The sequence below is a fragment of the Cynara cardunculus genome, assembly GCF_001531365.2.
Source record: "Cynara cardunculus var. scolymus isolate 2C chromosome LG 6, CcrdV1, whole genome shotgun sequence".
NCBI lineage: Eukaryota > Viridiplantae > Streptophyta > Magnoliopsida > Asterales > Asteraceae > Cynara > Cynara cardunculus.
In genome coordinates, this window is record NC_037533.1 from 15407281 (window position 1) to 15424581 (window position 17301).

The 17301-nt window shown below is 32.4% G+C and overlaps 1 protein-coding gene across 1 annotated transcript; it reads right to left on the reverse strand.

Annotated features, from left to right (window-relative positions):
* Positions 1 to 1120: 1120 nt before the first annotated feature.
* On the reverse strand, positions 1121 to 4848 carry LOC112514181 (LRR receptor-like serine/threonine-protein kinase). The gene is made up of 2 exons (XM_025120512.1): positions 2052 to 4848; positions 1121 to 1811 (listed from the first exon to the last, which is right to left on the reverse strand). The coding sequence occupies exons 1-2, from the start codon at positions 4846 to 4848 to the stop codon at positions 1357 to 1359; spliced, it is 3252 nt and encodes a 1083-aa protein (XP_024976280.1). The 3' UTR covers positions 1121 to 1356.
* Between the last annotated feature and the right edge of the window lie 12453 nt (positions 4849 to 17301).

Sequence of the window (17301 nt, forward strand, 5' to 3'; positions counted from 1 at the left end):
GCTAAATTGTCAAGGGAATGTTCATATGTGAATCATTAAGAAAATCCATTTGAAGATCCATATATACGAACCCATATGAATTATCTGTAACGTTGGTTCATACACGCATCTTTAAAGAGATCATTTTCAGAATTTTTAAATGATTCACATATGAACCTTCCTTTAATCTTCCGTTATTACATCCTCATAATATTTAGTTTTTTTATTTGGACCGGTCCCTAGAAACTAATGTAATTGTGAAATATCATTGAATTTGTATCATTACGTCAGATCAAATTATCTTTATTTAAATAGTTGTTAAATTGATATATATTTTTTTCATTCAGAATTAACATATTTATCGAACAATCATTTTAAATGAACACGCAATCTTGATCGAGGGTAAAATGGTCATTTTTGCCATTCAGACAATTTATTCATCATAAAAACCAACATCAATTTATCTAAATCTATACATACAGTTCAATGAGCTTTAATTCATACATGGCTCAAAGGAAAAGAAAAAACAGCCCCTACCTCTAGCTTATCATGAGAATGTAATTGATGTTTATCAGTATCACAAAGGATAGGCAATCTTAACCACAAGGGTAGTAGCGTGGGGATAAAGATAAAGGGATGATAAAAATCAACCCGGGTTCGAATCTTGACATCTACGTATGCGCTTGTAGCCACTGAGATATTTACCTCAAACTATGGGTGAAGCCTACAATAGCGACTTGCCATGGGATTTGTTTAGGCGAAGCATGGTGTAACAACTCGTCCTACATGGATAGAAAATGGGATATAAGCCTCAACTTTTGTGCTACTAATAACTTCCACCATGGTTTTTAGTTAGATTCAAAGTTATTGGACCAATGTGTTGCTTTACACCGGGTCACTCATTTTCAAAAAAGGGATAGACCATCTTCAATATGAATATGGTAGTTGCTTCCAAGTTGAATAAAAACGACATGAAGCAATCGCCAATACCCATCTGTGTCTCATGGTGTTTGTTTTGTATGTATCCTGTTTACAAAGTTTTAAGCCTTTTTATAATACTTATTGCTTTGCTGTAAGCCTGTAAAGTTCACATGGACACGTGATATTAGGAGCCTGGGACCATGTGCAATATGCCTTGATGTAGATAGAGACACCAGATTATTTGCATTAACTTCTAATTATTTAGATCCAAATCAAACCATACACTTCCCCTGAGTACCCAACACACAGACATTTGGGTCATCTCACTTCATTCACACTTTTAATCCTATTTTACAACCTCCTCATTAACTAGTACACAATTTGTACATTTTTTGCTATATTTAGTACAAATCTGCTCTAAGATGCTATATAAGGCATTTCTTCACCGAATAACGGTTAGTTTGAGTCATCTGAGAACGCATATGAACAGTTAGAGGAACCTTGTAAAACCATCGTTCTAGTGGGGTCCGCGGATGGAGGATGAACCAATAGTTTCCCTTTTAACTCTGTGTCTGACCTCATGGTATCCTCGTGGCGGATCTCCTTGAGCATTGCCACTACGTCATTCATGATTGGGCGATCATTGGGACGTGGGCTGACACAGAGAAACGATACTGCTAGTGTCTGGAGCATTTCGTGCATCTGAGGGTCGGCTCTTCCTCTGAGCTTCGGATCAAGGATGTCAACTGGGTCCCGCTTACCATGCAAGTGGTCCCGTACCCATTGGACCAAGTGTGCTCCCCCTGGCAAAGTTGGATCTAGTGGATGCCTTCCTGTCAAGACCTCCAAAAGGACCACTCCGAAGCTGTACACATCACTCTTTTCAGTGATACGTTGCGCCGAAGCATGTTCTGATGAAATTATAGAAACCAATATCCAATCAGAATAAATAATTGAAACAACTGAAATTGACATAAGCCGAAAAGAGAGGTCAACCAAATCAAACCAACCCAGTATATTTCACCCGGAAGTGGGGTCTGTCGGTATGGAAGAGGCAAAATGTATGCAAACTTGACCTCTACTTTAAGGACAAAGCGAGTGTTTTCATGAAACCCCAAAAAGAGAGGTAAAAAGGGTGTATGGTTGATTACCAGGAGCCATATATCCGTAAGAACCAGCTAGCTGAGGTCTCTGGCTTTGTTTCGTTGTATCATTTTGACCTTTGGTAACAAGTCTAGCTAGCCCGAAATCGCCAAGATAAGGTTGTAGGTTAGGACCCAATAGCACATTCATGGCTTTTACATCTCCATGTAAAATAGCAGGCATGCAATCATGGTGTAGGTACGCGAGAGCGTGGGCCACACCTAGGACTACGTCGTACCTAGCCTCCCATTCTGCTCCACGTTTCCCAGCACCATGAAGGAGCGAACTCAGGCTTCCATTAGGATAATAATCGTAAAACAGAAGCTTGATCGTCTGGTTCGAACCCCATCCCAACAAACGAACAATGTTTTTGTGTCGTATCGAACCCAGTGTCTCAATTTCAGAGCTAAAAGCTCCAGACTCTTCTGTTGACCACATCTTCTTCACAGCCATAGTTTCCCCATTTGATGTTGTCACTTTATATACAACTCCAGAGCTCCCGGTGCCAATAACGTTTGCTGATGTTAGATCATGAACTATATCTTCAACATAAACTTCCATCTTCTGATAAAATGTCATTTCCCATGTTTGGCTTATTACTTCTTTGTTCGCCAAACGCGATCTGACCAATGTGTAGATTCCTAGTAGGACCAGTATTGCACTAATGCTGACTAGGATTGACATGGCAAGTTTTGCTGATGACCTGGCATGGCCAGTAGAGCCCATTTTGTCAGCTGGAGTGATGACTGCTCCAGAAATGTAAAGATCTTGGTTTCCCGATATATCGGAAGCAGGGAGGTTTCGGAAAAACGGAGTGTTTGGCAATTCGCCGGAGAAGTCATTGAATGAGACATTGAGGGAAACTAGGTTTTGAAGGTCTGTGAGGATGTCTAGTTTACCGGTAATCTTGTTATGGGATAGGTCTAGACTTGCTAGTTTACTAAGGCCCATAAACTCCGATGGTATTTCACCTACGAACTGGTTGCAACTAAGATTCAAAGAGATTTCAAGCGACGGAATTTGACCCAATTGTTTTGGAATCTCACCTGAGAAACCATTTTTTCCGAGATCTAGTAACTGTAGCTTACTGCAAGAACTGATCTCCCCTGGAATTTCTCCAGAAAGTTGATTCTTTCCCAAATTAAGTTTCGTTAATTCGGTTAACAAACCAACGTTAGGAGTCAACAAACCAATAAGCCGATTGTCTGACATATCTACAAACTGTAAGCTTTTAGGAAGTGTCTCAGGGAAAACTCCGGTGAACCCATTTGAATGGAGATCAAGAAACTCAAGATTCCCACATCCTAAAATCGATGGAGGAATCTCTCCCACGAACTTGTTGTTGCTCATATCAAGAAAATTCAAATTCTTTAGATTCCCTATCTCTGATGGAACAGTACCCGAAAGTCTATTATCATTGACTCTGAATCTATACAAATTTGTGCAGCTTCCAATGTCGGATGGGATAAAACCCGACAAATCATTAGAAAGCAACAGTAGTTTTGTGAGATTTCGGAGTGAAAAGATTTGTCGTGGTATTGTACCAGAAAGTTGGTTATAAGAAAGATCAAGAGCTTGAAGATTCTCACATTGGGATAAAGACTCTGGAATGTTGCCTGTTAGATTATTCTGCCAGCCAAAAAACAGAGTCATGCTCTGTAATTTCCCGATCGAAATCGGAATCTCACCGGTGAGTTGATTGTTATCAACTTCCAGATGAGTCAGAGCAGTGCAGTTTGTGATATCCGGTGGTATGATACCTGATAATTTGTTTACGGACAACTGAAGCTCGTGAAGCTTCAATAGCCCTCCAAAACTTGTGGGAATCTTTCCTGTTAATGAGTTTTCTGATAAATCAATCGTCATAAGCTCAGTGCACCTTCCGAGCTCGGCCGGAATTGTCCCCACCAAACTGTTCTGCCATAATAGCACACTCTCAAGCTTTTGAAGCTCCCCTATTTTCGTTGGGATCGAACCAGTAATCGAGTTCTGGTACAAGTAAAGGTTCCTCAGCTCACTGCAATTCCCAATTTCATCCGGAATTGGACCCGACAATAGCGATGTGTACATCGCTATTGTCTGAACTCGTTTCAGCTTTCCAATGGTCGCCGGGAGACTGCCGGAAATGCTGGTTTCTGCAAGACCCAACATCACTAAACTACTACAGTTTCCAATCTCCTCCGGCAACTCTCCTTTTAGATTCTTGTTTCCACCAGCTCTAATAACTTCAAGACTTCCCAACCTTCCTATACTCTTTGGGATCTCACCACTCAACTGATTATCAAAAAGCATCAATTTTTTAAGTCTGGAAAGATTCCCAATATCCAAAGGGATTTCACCTTCAAGAAAGTTGGTATTAAGAGACAAAGTTTGGAGCTTGGTGAGCCTGCAAATCTCCGGTGGGATTGAACCAGTAATCGAATTATCAGATATATCGATAACCGTAAGCTCAAGATAATCTCCCAACTCTTTAGGAAGTGTACCAGTGAGATTGGTGGATGAAAGAATGAGGGAATTCAAAAACTTAAGAGGCTGTAAGTTTGAAGGCAACGGTCCTTGTATATCCAGAGAGTTTAAATCTATGGTGATCACATCTCCATTTGAATTGCAACGAATCCCAAACCAATTGCAAGGATTTGGGTCTGAAGGATTCCAAGATTTCAACACATCTGTGGAGCTGTTTAATGTGTTTTTCCATTTTAGAAGAGCTTGACCCTGTAAATCAATGGAGTAGCAGGTATGAAGAAAGAAGAAGTTAATGGAAAGAAGAAAGGTGAAAGAGAAGACTTTAGGCTGTGCAGGCATTGCTCCTGTTAGGAGAGAAGAAGAGAAGAGAAGAGAAGAGAAGAGAAGAGATGTGTGTTTTATGGGGATTGTTGAGGGAGGAACCCCATGTTTTGTTTATACAAGAATTACAGTTGAAGAGATCTGGATCCAAGCGCACTTCCATTTTTTTATATTTTTCTTACTAATCTTTTCAAGAAGAATACTTGAACCACACTCAGTGGATATAATTCCTTTGGCATATCAATCCATTACACATAATAAATTAATAACTAGCGTTGGAATCTCACATCAGTTAGATAAAATATACTGAATCTCATGTCAGCTTGACGTCGTGTATAGAATCTCATATCAGCTAGACAATACATATTGATAACCGGAAAATGTATAAAATCTGTAGTTAGAAACAAAAAGTATAGGGGTTGTTTATAACAGGTCTTAATCAGATTAGTTGCATTTGAACTCCATAATGTTTTGAAAGTTACCAGCCAGTAAAAGGTGAAATTTGGGTATTGTTTGTTTTGCTTTTCTGTTGTGAAAATTAAAGGTGTTTTGGCAGTTAGCTTTGTGGATGCTAATCTTGGGGTTTGGTACCCTTTTCTTGCATGTTTTGAGTTATAGTTTGCATTGGAAGTAACTGTCAGCACTAGACATATTGTTCCATGACACCATCTATATATATTTTTTTCACTTTTTTACTTTTTTTCATCTAACCCCTTTTTTACTTTTATCTTTTCATCAGGATGTGTTCTTTCTAACTAACATCTAGCGGTTCATCAACCACGGTAAATTCTTCCGCTCTTAATTTCATCCAAATAAAAAAGCGGGTTTTAAAAGTTACCCTTTTACTGAGGCAGTGATTAGAGTTGATTCAGACCACAGTCTTACACAGTTAGCTTTTTACTTGATTCGTGTTGGTAAACAGTCCTTTAGTCTAGGTTGGTTTCATAGAGAAGGGTCGACATCTAGACATCTTAAAAGGTAGAGAGATAAAACATATGGAAACCATACGATTAATGGTCCAGTGGGAGTAGTGTGTTTTTGTTTAAATAAAAGCTATGGTAGGTTATATAAGCCAAAGGAGAGGTGGTCCAATGACCATAAAATGTAATAGTATTAGGGTGGTGACCACCCAAAGGGGAGGGTCATCCCCATGTTACTATATTTTAGGCTTATAACTAATGGGATTTGGAGTTGAACCAGAGACAAAGACAGGCTACATGTCTCTCTACTCACAAATTTAACACTTCCTTTTACTACAAAACCAAAACCAAACACATTTCAGACTCAACAATCTACTTTTATATCTTTAGAGATGTCATTTAAGAGATGTTGGGGGTAAAAATGGATGATGTTGATAACTTGGTATATATATATATATATATATATATATATATATATATATATAGAGAGAGAGAGAGAGAGAGAGAGAGAGAGGGGGGGGGGAATCAAACGATAATTATATCTATTTAAAGGAACACGAAAACAGATGAATCATATGTGATTTTATACTAACATCACATACAAAATCACATATGATTCAGACGACCTTGCCCGGCGACCTGAAGAAGCACCCACAAGTCAGCCCGGAAACTTTTTTTTACCATTAATGTAAAATAATGTGTGATTTTGCACGTGATTCGCCCGTTTTTATGTTCTTTTAAATGAGTATCATCCTTGTTTGATCATGCGTATCTCTCTCTCTATCTGTATCTATCTATATATATATATATATATATATATATATTATATATATATTATATATATATATATATTATATATATATATTATATATATATATATATATATAGATAGATACAGAGAGAGGGAGAGAGAGATATATATATAGGCAAAGGTTATTTTGAGAAGTAGTAAATATTGAGAATTAAATAAGTGATCCTAGTCCTTCATACGGTCAAGATCGAATTTGACTGGTTAAAAATTGCAGCTATGCAAAAAATAGAGGTGGTAGTTTCGTAACTTTTACAAATAAGCGGTAAACGGGTTCATATATGTAATTCACATATGAACTATTTTAACTGATTCACATATAAACCCGTGTAACTCATATATGAACTAATATTATCATAATTATAAATGTAGTGCTTGCAAATATGATTTTCAAGATAATTTAATTCAAGATTTTATCATAAAAGCGTCGACCGATTTAATCGGTTACAGGAAAAAGCTACGTATGTATTACCATTTTTAGGTGCGATTTAACGTAAAATTTACCAGTTTCTTTTGGTTTAATTTAATAAAAAAGAATTAAGTGAAAGATTTAATATGGATTTTCCCATAATTAAAAAGAAGGAAAAAGAGGCATGGAAATGAATCGTTATTTTATTATGAAAATTGAGATCTAAACGGGGTTTGTTTATTATTGTAGATACCAAATCTCATTCGCTATTGTATACCACATGGACATCCCAACCATTCCTTAATTAAAAATAAACAAACAAATCTATAACTATTAACTACTCTTACATTTTGAGGGGATGTGTGAGATTATTTATAAAAATAACTTATTGACTTATTTCGGTGTGGTACCGGTAATAAACATTTTGTCAAACTAGTAATAAGGAGTTTTTGAAGAAGTTAAACCATTCTAACTTATAACAAGTTGATAAGGACTTTTATAGAAAAGTATAAGTTGTTTTAAATAAGCAATCCCAAACACCTCTTTAATATCCGATTTATCAAAAAAAAATCTAACTTTTATATGCTATAAAAAAACAAAAATATAGTTTAGTGTAAGTTCATTTCTTATGTAAAAAGATAAGAGGGGCATCTTGGTTATGTATAGATTAATTTGTCTGTCTGTATAGTTTTGTTGGGGTAAGTCTTTTTTTTAGATGAAAGGAACCTGTTTCTAATTGGGAGAGACATGTTTAGGAAAAATTGGTTTTCTACATAAAGCTTTCCCTAGAAACTTACAAAATAAATATGTTTCGATATCATTAAGTCACTACTAAATAATCATGTATAACTGACTGAATAAGTTGTGAGTCTGTTAAGCTACTAACAAACAGACTTCTAATGGAGTTGGTTCAACTTGACAATAAAATTTGGGTCTTTAACGATTTTCTTTAAAGATCACCGGTTCGAGTCCTGTAAGGATTTTTCTGGTTCTTCTTCAGAGACCTAAGATTACAAGTTAGTCGAGACATTTATGATAAAAATAAAAATAAAAGTAATTATGAGAATAAAAAATGTAAATGGTGTCGGGGGGTTTAGTGAGAATAAATGACATGTAGTGTAAGGAACATGTTCCATCAAACGCTTTATTTTCAAATAAAATCAGAGTCGTTTATTTTATAATGTTTGAGATCGGCCACTGCCGCCCCTGGTGGAGCATTCTTAGGTCACGGACCACTATCCACCATATGTTTTCTCCTAAATAAATAAATAATTAATTAATTAAATATTATTTTTGCTATTATTAAAACAAGACAAAATGTAATTCAACTTTTATAATTCTTTGAATAGTAGATAGAAACACATTTGTGTAATATGATTAAACTCAACAAATATTTATGATGTCATTATTTGATTAAAATAAAAGATAAATACAAAAGGTTTGTCTCTAAAATACGTTTAAATACGTTTTATTGTTTCTTGTTTTTTTGTATTGTTTTAGAGAGTAGAAAGGTGTAAGTGGTTGTTTGGCAGTTGCTGAATGGTTTTGTGCAGAATCATTAAGTGGTCAGAATGATTAAGAGGTTCTCATGATATAGTACAAAATGAAATATAATTGTTTGGTAATTTGTTTACAATGAAATTAGGGCTCTTAATAGTTAAGGGAGACTCAGGATACAAAATCATTCAGAGGGTTTTAGAACCACTAAGAGACACTTTTTTTTTGCCAAACAAGATTCACCTTTTAACGATTCAGATATTGCCTCTTAATGGAACTATTAAGAGGTAAACAAACAACCCCTGAGTTTAATTTTTGAGAGTGTGAGAACTAGTGGGAAATGTTTGAGAGATAAGAATTGTGTGACTGTACAGTTTTTCCATATAATGGATTTTCTCTGTAGAAACTTATGGTTTTTCTCTGGTTTTAAAGTGTCCAGGTAAGTTTTCGAGTCTTTTCTTTATATTATTGCTCACTGTGTGTGTTGTTGGAAACGTCAGTTTTCCCAACATTGACTTCAAGTAGCCTCGAGATTTAGTTTAGGTCATGAGATGAAATTGGAGCAAGCATGGGTTAAGAAAAACCCAGAAGAGGGTTCATGAAACATAGATTAATATCACAGATTCAATATTGTGAGCTGTAGACAAATAATTAGAGTATGATCTAGCAAAAATGGTTGTCGGTTCAATAGCATGTTGCAAGAGATAGAAAAACATATTAATGAATAGTTGGCAAAAAAAACATAAAACGTCAATCCGTCACCATACAAACTTGATAAACAAAAGAAGACGATCAAATAAATTCATAAGATGTGAGTCAGTTATATATATATATATATATATATATATATATACATATATATATTTGGGATTATGTGAGACATGTAAAACCAATTCTCAACCCTTGGATTAGATCTCCAATCTGAACATTCATAATCACAAAATTGCCACGAGACTTCTCAATAATTACAAAATTGTCACTGTCCAACTTTAGACCATTAGATCATTAGCTTATAAATTTGATCAATAAACATAAATTGGTCTTACGGGTCTCACGAAAAACTATGGGTCTCACGTGAACTCAACCTTATATATATATATATTATTTATTTTTGAAATTTCCAAGTGAATGACATGATAAATGAGATTGAAGTGAAGCATGTGGTTGATATATGGGGCCTACAAAGGTCCAAAACCACATACATAAATAGCACAAAAGGAAAAAGGAAAAAGGAAATAGAAAAGGTTAAAAAGGTGGAAAGAAAGTGTGGGAGGAATGGAAGATGTTGAAGCCTTAAAAAAGATAGAATTTATACATACAAACACCATATACCATCAAAGGAAGGGACAAACACACCCCTTTCTCTTTTTCCTTTTCTTTTCTAAATTAATAATTATAATATCCAACATCATATATATATATATATATATATATATAATATATATATGGGTTGGATTCACGTGAGACTAGTCTGTTTTCATAAGACATGTGAAACCATTTTTTACACTTTAAACTTCACAGGAAAACATTGTGAAAGTAAAAAAAAAGTCAAACATTCATAGTAAAAAACACTGTGAATATTATCTTCGTAGCGTTTTGCTATGAAGTTTCAAGTGTAAAAAAGTAATCTCACGAAAACAGGCTGGTCTCACGTGATCCCAAGTCTATATAATTCAAAATTGCCAAAATTATAAATTTTCTAATTTATCTATTGATTTGTGGTTAATATTGGTTCTCACAGTTACCACAAACTAATTAATTCTCATTTGATTAGACCCATATATATATATATATATATATCATATGTGTGTGTGTCTTAAAAAGATAGAAATTATACATACAAACACCATATACCATCAAAGGAAGGGATAAACACACCCCTTTCTCTTTTCCTNTATATATATATATACTATATTATAAATTATTTGATAAAAACTCTTAAAAATTATTTTGTATGTATGAAGTACTGTTTATTAATGCATATTACTTAAATTTTTAAGATAAATTATAAATAAATACAACTTATTAAAGCTTCATTTTTTAATTCGTATAACTAACTGTAGATAAATATCTTATTTTAAATCTAAAAACTCTAAAATGTAATTAGGATAATGATTGACTTATAACATAATATTTAATTATTATCTTTATAAATAACTATATTATTAAATAAAAAATAAATTACTTTATTATTAAACATAAATTAAATCACAATAAAAATTGAATTAAAAAATTATATTAGAAAAACGAGAATTTTTAATAGTTAATTTGATACTAATATCGATATATTTTTAAAGTTTTATGATATCTTCAAATTTATATTTTATTCAAAAATACAAGCATTATTATTTTCTCAAAACCATATAAAACGTATCATATCAACAAGAACAAATAATATAACAATATTAAAATCGTTAAATCGACATGTATCTCGTATTTTGTTATCAATCTAGTGTGTATATATATATATATATATATATAATCCAACTGTTATTTAGCCCTTTATGATTCATATAAGATAGAGAATTTATGGAACGGTTGGGATATTATCAGAGGATTATATATGTGGTCCTAAAATTATATCTGATAGATATGATCTTTAAATATAGTTGGACGTGATTATCATTGAAATATAATTATCTTTTTTAACAGAACAACATTAACCGTAAGATAGATTGTCACTTGAGTTATCAGTTTAATTACTAACTGATATATTTGGAGTAAAAAAGAATCTCATATTATATATATCACAATATGATGTAAAATAAAAAGTATTTATATTTGTCGTTGTTTTGCATATAATAGTAAACAGAGAAATATTACATATGTTTTAAAATAAATGTTTACATTTCAATAAACAGATAGTCATAATTTACTAAACTGCTAATTCAATCTTTAATTATGACAAACAAATATTTAATAAACTTTGGTCTAGCGATATGTGAGTTTTTCGTCTTTTAGGAGGTCAGGAGTTCAAATTTCACCAGATGTGAGGAGGATGTGTGAGTTTATTTGTTTTATTTATTATTTATAAATATTATATAATTAAAAAATATTTAATAGTTGATGAAATGAAGAAAGGGGAGAGAAAGTTTGAGGGTAAATTTATTATTCAGTCAAATTATATATTTTTTTAATTTATATTTTTTATTACAGATATTTATTTAAGAAAAGTTCAGAAAAACCAAATAAATTTTTTCATTTTTTAATGATTAAATTTCTATTTTTTTAAAATAAATAAACCATTAATTTTTCTCATTTTAAATAATCAAGTTTCTGACCAGTTTTTTTAACTTTCAAAAATTAGTTACCTACATCATAGCTTCAACCCAATTAAAATATTCAAAAAATTAAGGGTCCATTTACCAAACGCTTACCCAAGTAAGCGTTTATCAAGTAACATTATCTTACCAGAAAAATATGGTAAGTACCAAAAATCTTACCCGGTAAGAGCAAAGACAAGTACCGAGAGTCTTACCCGGTAAGTGAGAGTGACGACTCTTACCACAGTTAGTGCTTATTGGGTTGTATTTGATACCATTTTCATAAATTAAAATCTTACCCGATAAGTAAACACTTACCCGAATAAGCGTTTAGTAAACGACCCCTTAATCATTATCTCGGGTAGATTATTGTACCACTTTCGGATGGATGGTTTTGGGCCTTTATTATTGTCAAAAAAGAACCATTAAGCTCATGATGGATCAGGAAAGCGGTCGATGGCCCAATCTCTTACTTCCACACCCAAAAACATTAAATGTACACCATCTTTAAGTAAAGGTACAAATCACCACAACATGGTTGTTCTGAATTTAGTGATTCTAGTTCTGGAAAAAGAATTACCTTTATAAAAGCTTCCCCTGGTTTTCATGGAAAGAAAAAGCCATCTTTGTTTCTTGCTACTACTTGCTTATTTCCCTTTTTCAAAAGTGTTTACAAATACAATTATTACATGTTAAAAACATTCGAGTTGAATAACATGTCAAAATCAGTATAATTTTAATCTGTTTACACTTTAATCTCTATTTTAAATACCTGATGTTGTTAAATATGATTAAAAAAAGTATATATTACAAGAAATGTTGCGTAATTATGGGTTTTCGAGTCATCTTACGTGCACTGAGTAATATGTCGGGGTGACTATGAATGGTCTGGAGTCATTGCAGGTGAACCTCCATGGCCACAAGGGTTTTAATAGCACCTAGGTTTAAAACCGAGATAGATGAGATTTCACTACATCATCTGAGACCTAACCAGTGCGTCACTTCCAAGTGGTTACATGTCATAAGTATTTGAGGAGACTCAGAATGACTTCCGAGGCGCATTTTGTTTATAATTTGGAACCTTTTGGTACATTAGACCTCAGATGTAATTCAAATATATCTGTTTTTCTTATTATACACGGGTTGCTTTTCAATTATCTGACAAGTAATGCGTTTATTATTAACATTTCAATAGCCCAAATTTATATGTTTAACTGTTGTTGGGACATATTTTTATAAACATACTAACACAGTAAATCTCATATAATAGTAGGATCTGAGGATTCGGGATGATGTATAATATGTAACTTTGCTTCTACTTTAAGGGATAAAGAAACTGTTTTCGTGAAGACCTTCGTGGTACACAAACCCCTCCATTGTAACATCGTTTGTGATCATTTTGACGACAACAACACTGTTGGAGTCTCACATCTCACATCGGCTAGACTTGGACCGTTTCTTCTATATATATGCCCCCCCCCCCCCTTTCCTAAGGACTCTTTAGAAGAGTGATATGAGGAGTCCACATATTCTCATGAACACTAAGGTGACATTTGTTTTTTAAGAGATGTTGAAATCTGAAGTCTTATTTCACTTATGATTAATAAAAGGTGGTGCTGAAGTCTAAAATATAAATCAATAAAAATGTTTGTTTTTGTAAATTGACAAACGTTTGAAGTCTGATATCTGAATCAACTGTTTATTTTTGTAAAATCAGGTGCAAACATTTTTGCAACATTCTCTTGATTTTCATAAAATTTTTATTGTCGAAATTCATCTCAACAATTGCTTAACAAATGGAAACAGTAAGAACCTTTTGGATACCTTTCAGACTTTTGATGCTATGAAATGTTGCCGGTGAGTTTGTTTGTGGAAAGATTGATACTTTTGATAGATGATAAATCACCGATAGAAGTTCTTGTTTCACATTAATCTTCTAAGCTAATCTATACGTACAAAAGTTATACATATATTCAGAGAGAGAAGGTGTGGGTGTGCATTTCACATGGGTGATGAAAGGATGGTGATGTCCCTGGTGGAGAAGGCAACATTAGCCAAAGAGAATCACAGAAAAGAAAAAATAAGATATTAGTTTAAATCTTATTTATTCAAACCTTATTAAGTGATAAAAAAAAACTCTAAAAATAAACATTCTGAATTACAAAACGTCTGAACGAATCAAACATAAGTAGTAATTAAGAGTTAAAAATGAAAAAAAAACCAAACAAAACCTAATTGAAAAGTCGGTTTATTAGTTCAATGATGTATTTGAAATTTCAATATTGAATTTCTGTGTTATTTTATGTTCGTATCCTTGACGACTTCTTAACGCTTTCGACAAATCCTTACATTATTAATAATCATGATGTGGTCAAGGAGGTGGGTTGGCTAAAAATATAATCTAGTTTTTGAGTCAACACTTGGTATATATAATCAGCAATTTAAAACAAAATTAATGTCATTGAGTCCCATCAATGTTTCTTAATGACAAAATCACGTCTTAATCCACCCTTAATTTAGGGGTCTTGCATTAATTAATTAATTAGTTATATATATATATATAGAGAGAGAGAGAGAGAGTTTGTTTCAAATACAACCCGCTGCATTTGTACAACCAATGCAACCCAATAAATTGATGTATTTATGGAAATGATGAGAGTTCATTTATTATGATTTGAATATTTATGGAAGATGAATATGGTTCATTAATTATGATCAATACTTTATATTATGAAACAATCAAAACTCTTATGAAATCACATATTAATCAAATGAAATAGACGGTTGAGAGTGAGTTGTAATGGTTGCACAAACATCAAGGGTTGTATAATAACCAACATCTCTCTCTCTATATATATATATATGTGTGTGTTTTCGTATATTTCTAAATTATAAGATATAACATACATTGAAGTGAAACAAATTACAACAAAATTACGACAATTTTACAATCCTTAATTTAACATTAATTAAATATACATTTTCATTTGTTTTTCTATGGTTCTTTGATTTTTTTTTTCTTACTAGCGGTCTCCCCAAACCTTTTCCATATATATACAAGAGAGAAATAAAAAAAAAAGATTTTAGTTTTTCATACGATCAAGATCGGATTTGACTGGTTAAACATTGCAGGTTTGACTGTCATAGATGAATAGTTTTGTAACTTTTATAAATAGACGGCAAACGGATTCATATATGAACCCGTATAATTCACATATTAATTATATGTTCATATGTAAACCCATGTAATTCACATATGAACCAATTAATTGATTCAAATATGAACCCTTGTGATTCACATATGAACTAACTAATTGATTAACATATGAACTTACGTAATTTACATATGAACATATAGTTCATATGTGAATCATACTGGTTCACATATGAACTTGTTTTGCCACCTATTTGTAAAAGTTACAAAACTATCACTCTATTATTTGATGCTTCATAGTCAAAGCCATAAATGTTGATCAAATGAAAGACTAAAATCACTTCTTTACTTTTCAAATATTTACCATTTCTCAAATGAATCACTCCACACACACACAAACACACACACACACACACACACACACACATATATATATATATATATATATATAGAGAGANCACACACACACACACACACATATATATATATATATATATATATAGAGAGAGAGAGAGAGAGAGAGAGAGAGACTTGGAATCATGTAACCTTCACAATGTTTTTGCTGTGAAAATTCAACTTTTTTTATCTTCACAACATTTTTGTTGTGAAGTTTCAAGTATAAAATCATGTTTCACGAAAACAAACTTGTATCACGTAAACCCAACCCTGTATGTATGTATGTATGTATGTATGTATGTATGTATGTATGTATGTATGTATGTATGTATGTATATAAGGGAGCGTTCAAATAAAAATCACTCAATTTGTAAAAACCGTGAAAACCTCATTTAACCAATCATAATTTTTCATTTTGTTCATTTTTTTTTTGTAATTATGAGAGGTTGATTAACCATTTTTATTGTGGAGGGTGTTAATCATAGATATTATCATTTTCATTATTTTAATATTAGAGAAAGACATAAAACAGTTTCATTAAAATTTCATTAAGTATTTTATGAAACAATTTTATAATCATATATGAAACAACTTCATAAAAAAAAAAAATTTTATGAAACATTTTCGTAAGATTAAACAATTTTATGAAAAAATTTCTTAAAATTAAACAATAAAATCGACAAATAAATATAAGACGATTTATCCAAATTAAATGGTTTGCATTTGATCGTTCCTGTACACATGTTGGGAGAGAAGTGGGTAGATCCACTCCAACATTATGGTAATAAAAGTAAAGAAAGGGAGATGTGAGTGCATAGATTGGGTGTTGACTTGGTTATGTTTTGATTGCTATTAAAACACATTCAATTCATTAATGAATACAAACTTATTTCACACTACCATCTATGCCTTTTCTTTTTCGCCAATTAAATTTCATCCAACTTTTTAATTTGCGACAATATATTAAATTTCATTCATGATCAAATGACTATTATACCCTTTAATTCAATTCGTAATTTAAAAAAAAATTAAATAAAAAATTCCCTAAAAATTAAAACTGTATTTCCACAAAACTTGACTGATATTTCTTGTTACATATAAAATTTAAAAACACGCATCAAAGACTCGTGCTAAGAGTCATTGTCCTCGCTTATTAGGTAAGACTCTCGGTTTTTGTCTCGCTCTTACTAGGTAAGATTATTGGTCATTGACATATTCATCCGGTAAGATGATGTAACTTGGTTAGCGCTTACCCAAGTAAGCATTTAGTAAACGGCCCGTTAGATCGTTTATCTTGTATATATGTTGAAATCTCTCCTTTCTCCTCAAAAGCTCTTTTAGAGAGTGATATGATGGTTCCACATATTATCAATTGATATCAGAACCAAAGTCTGTCACTCTAGAAACTGATACCCTAATTAACCCTCACTCGACACTTTATGAAAATTTGCATCGATCTGGCCTTTGAGAGTGATATGAGATTCCACATATATCCTCACAACTACCCTTTTACCTTGCGATATTTTCCCGTTTTCAGCGAACACCGGCCCTCTATTCTTTCTAGTCCGAAGTCTTCTTTTGTACATTAACATCAAAATTTTCGGAAGGAGGGCAACAACAACGAACACCTTGCCAGCATATTTTGTGTCATTTTTGTTGACACCGTTACAAGTTTTGTGATTCCTTCAACGTTTTTTATACATAGTTTGATGACCTTTTAAAATGTTCAACAAATTTGATCGTGCAATATCATTTTCTATAACTCTTAAAAATCATTTTTATGTATAAAGTAATGTTTATTGATGCATATTACTTAAAATTCAAGATAACAAGTAATTGTATGCAAGTACAACTTATTAAAGTTGTCTTGAATACGTGTAGCTAATTATAGATAAACATAATCAAATACGGGGTAAATATCTCATTTTTTAAATATAAAAAATCTAAAATATAATTAGGATAATCATTAGTTATAACAAAATACTTGATTATTATCTCTATAAAAAAAATTATATTATTAAACG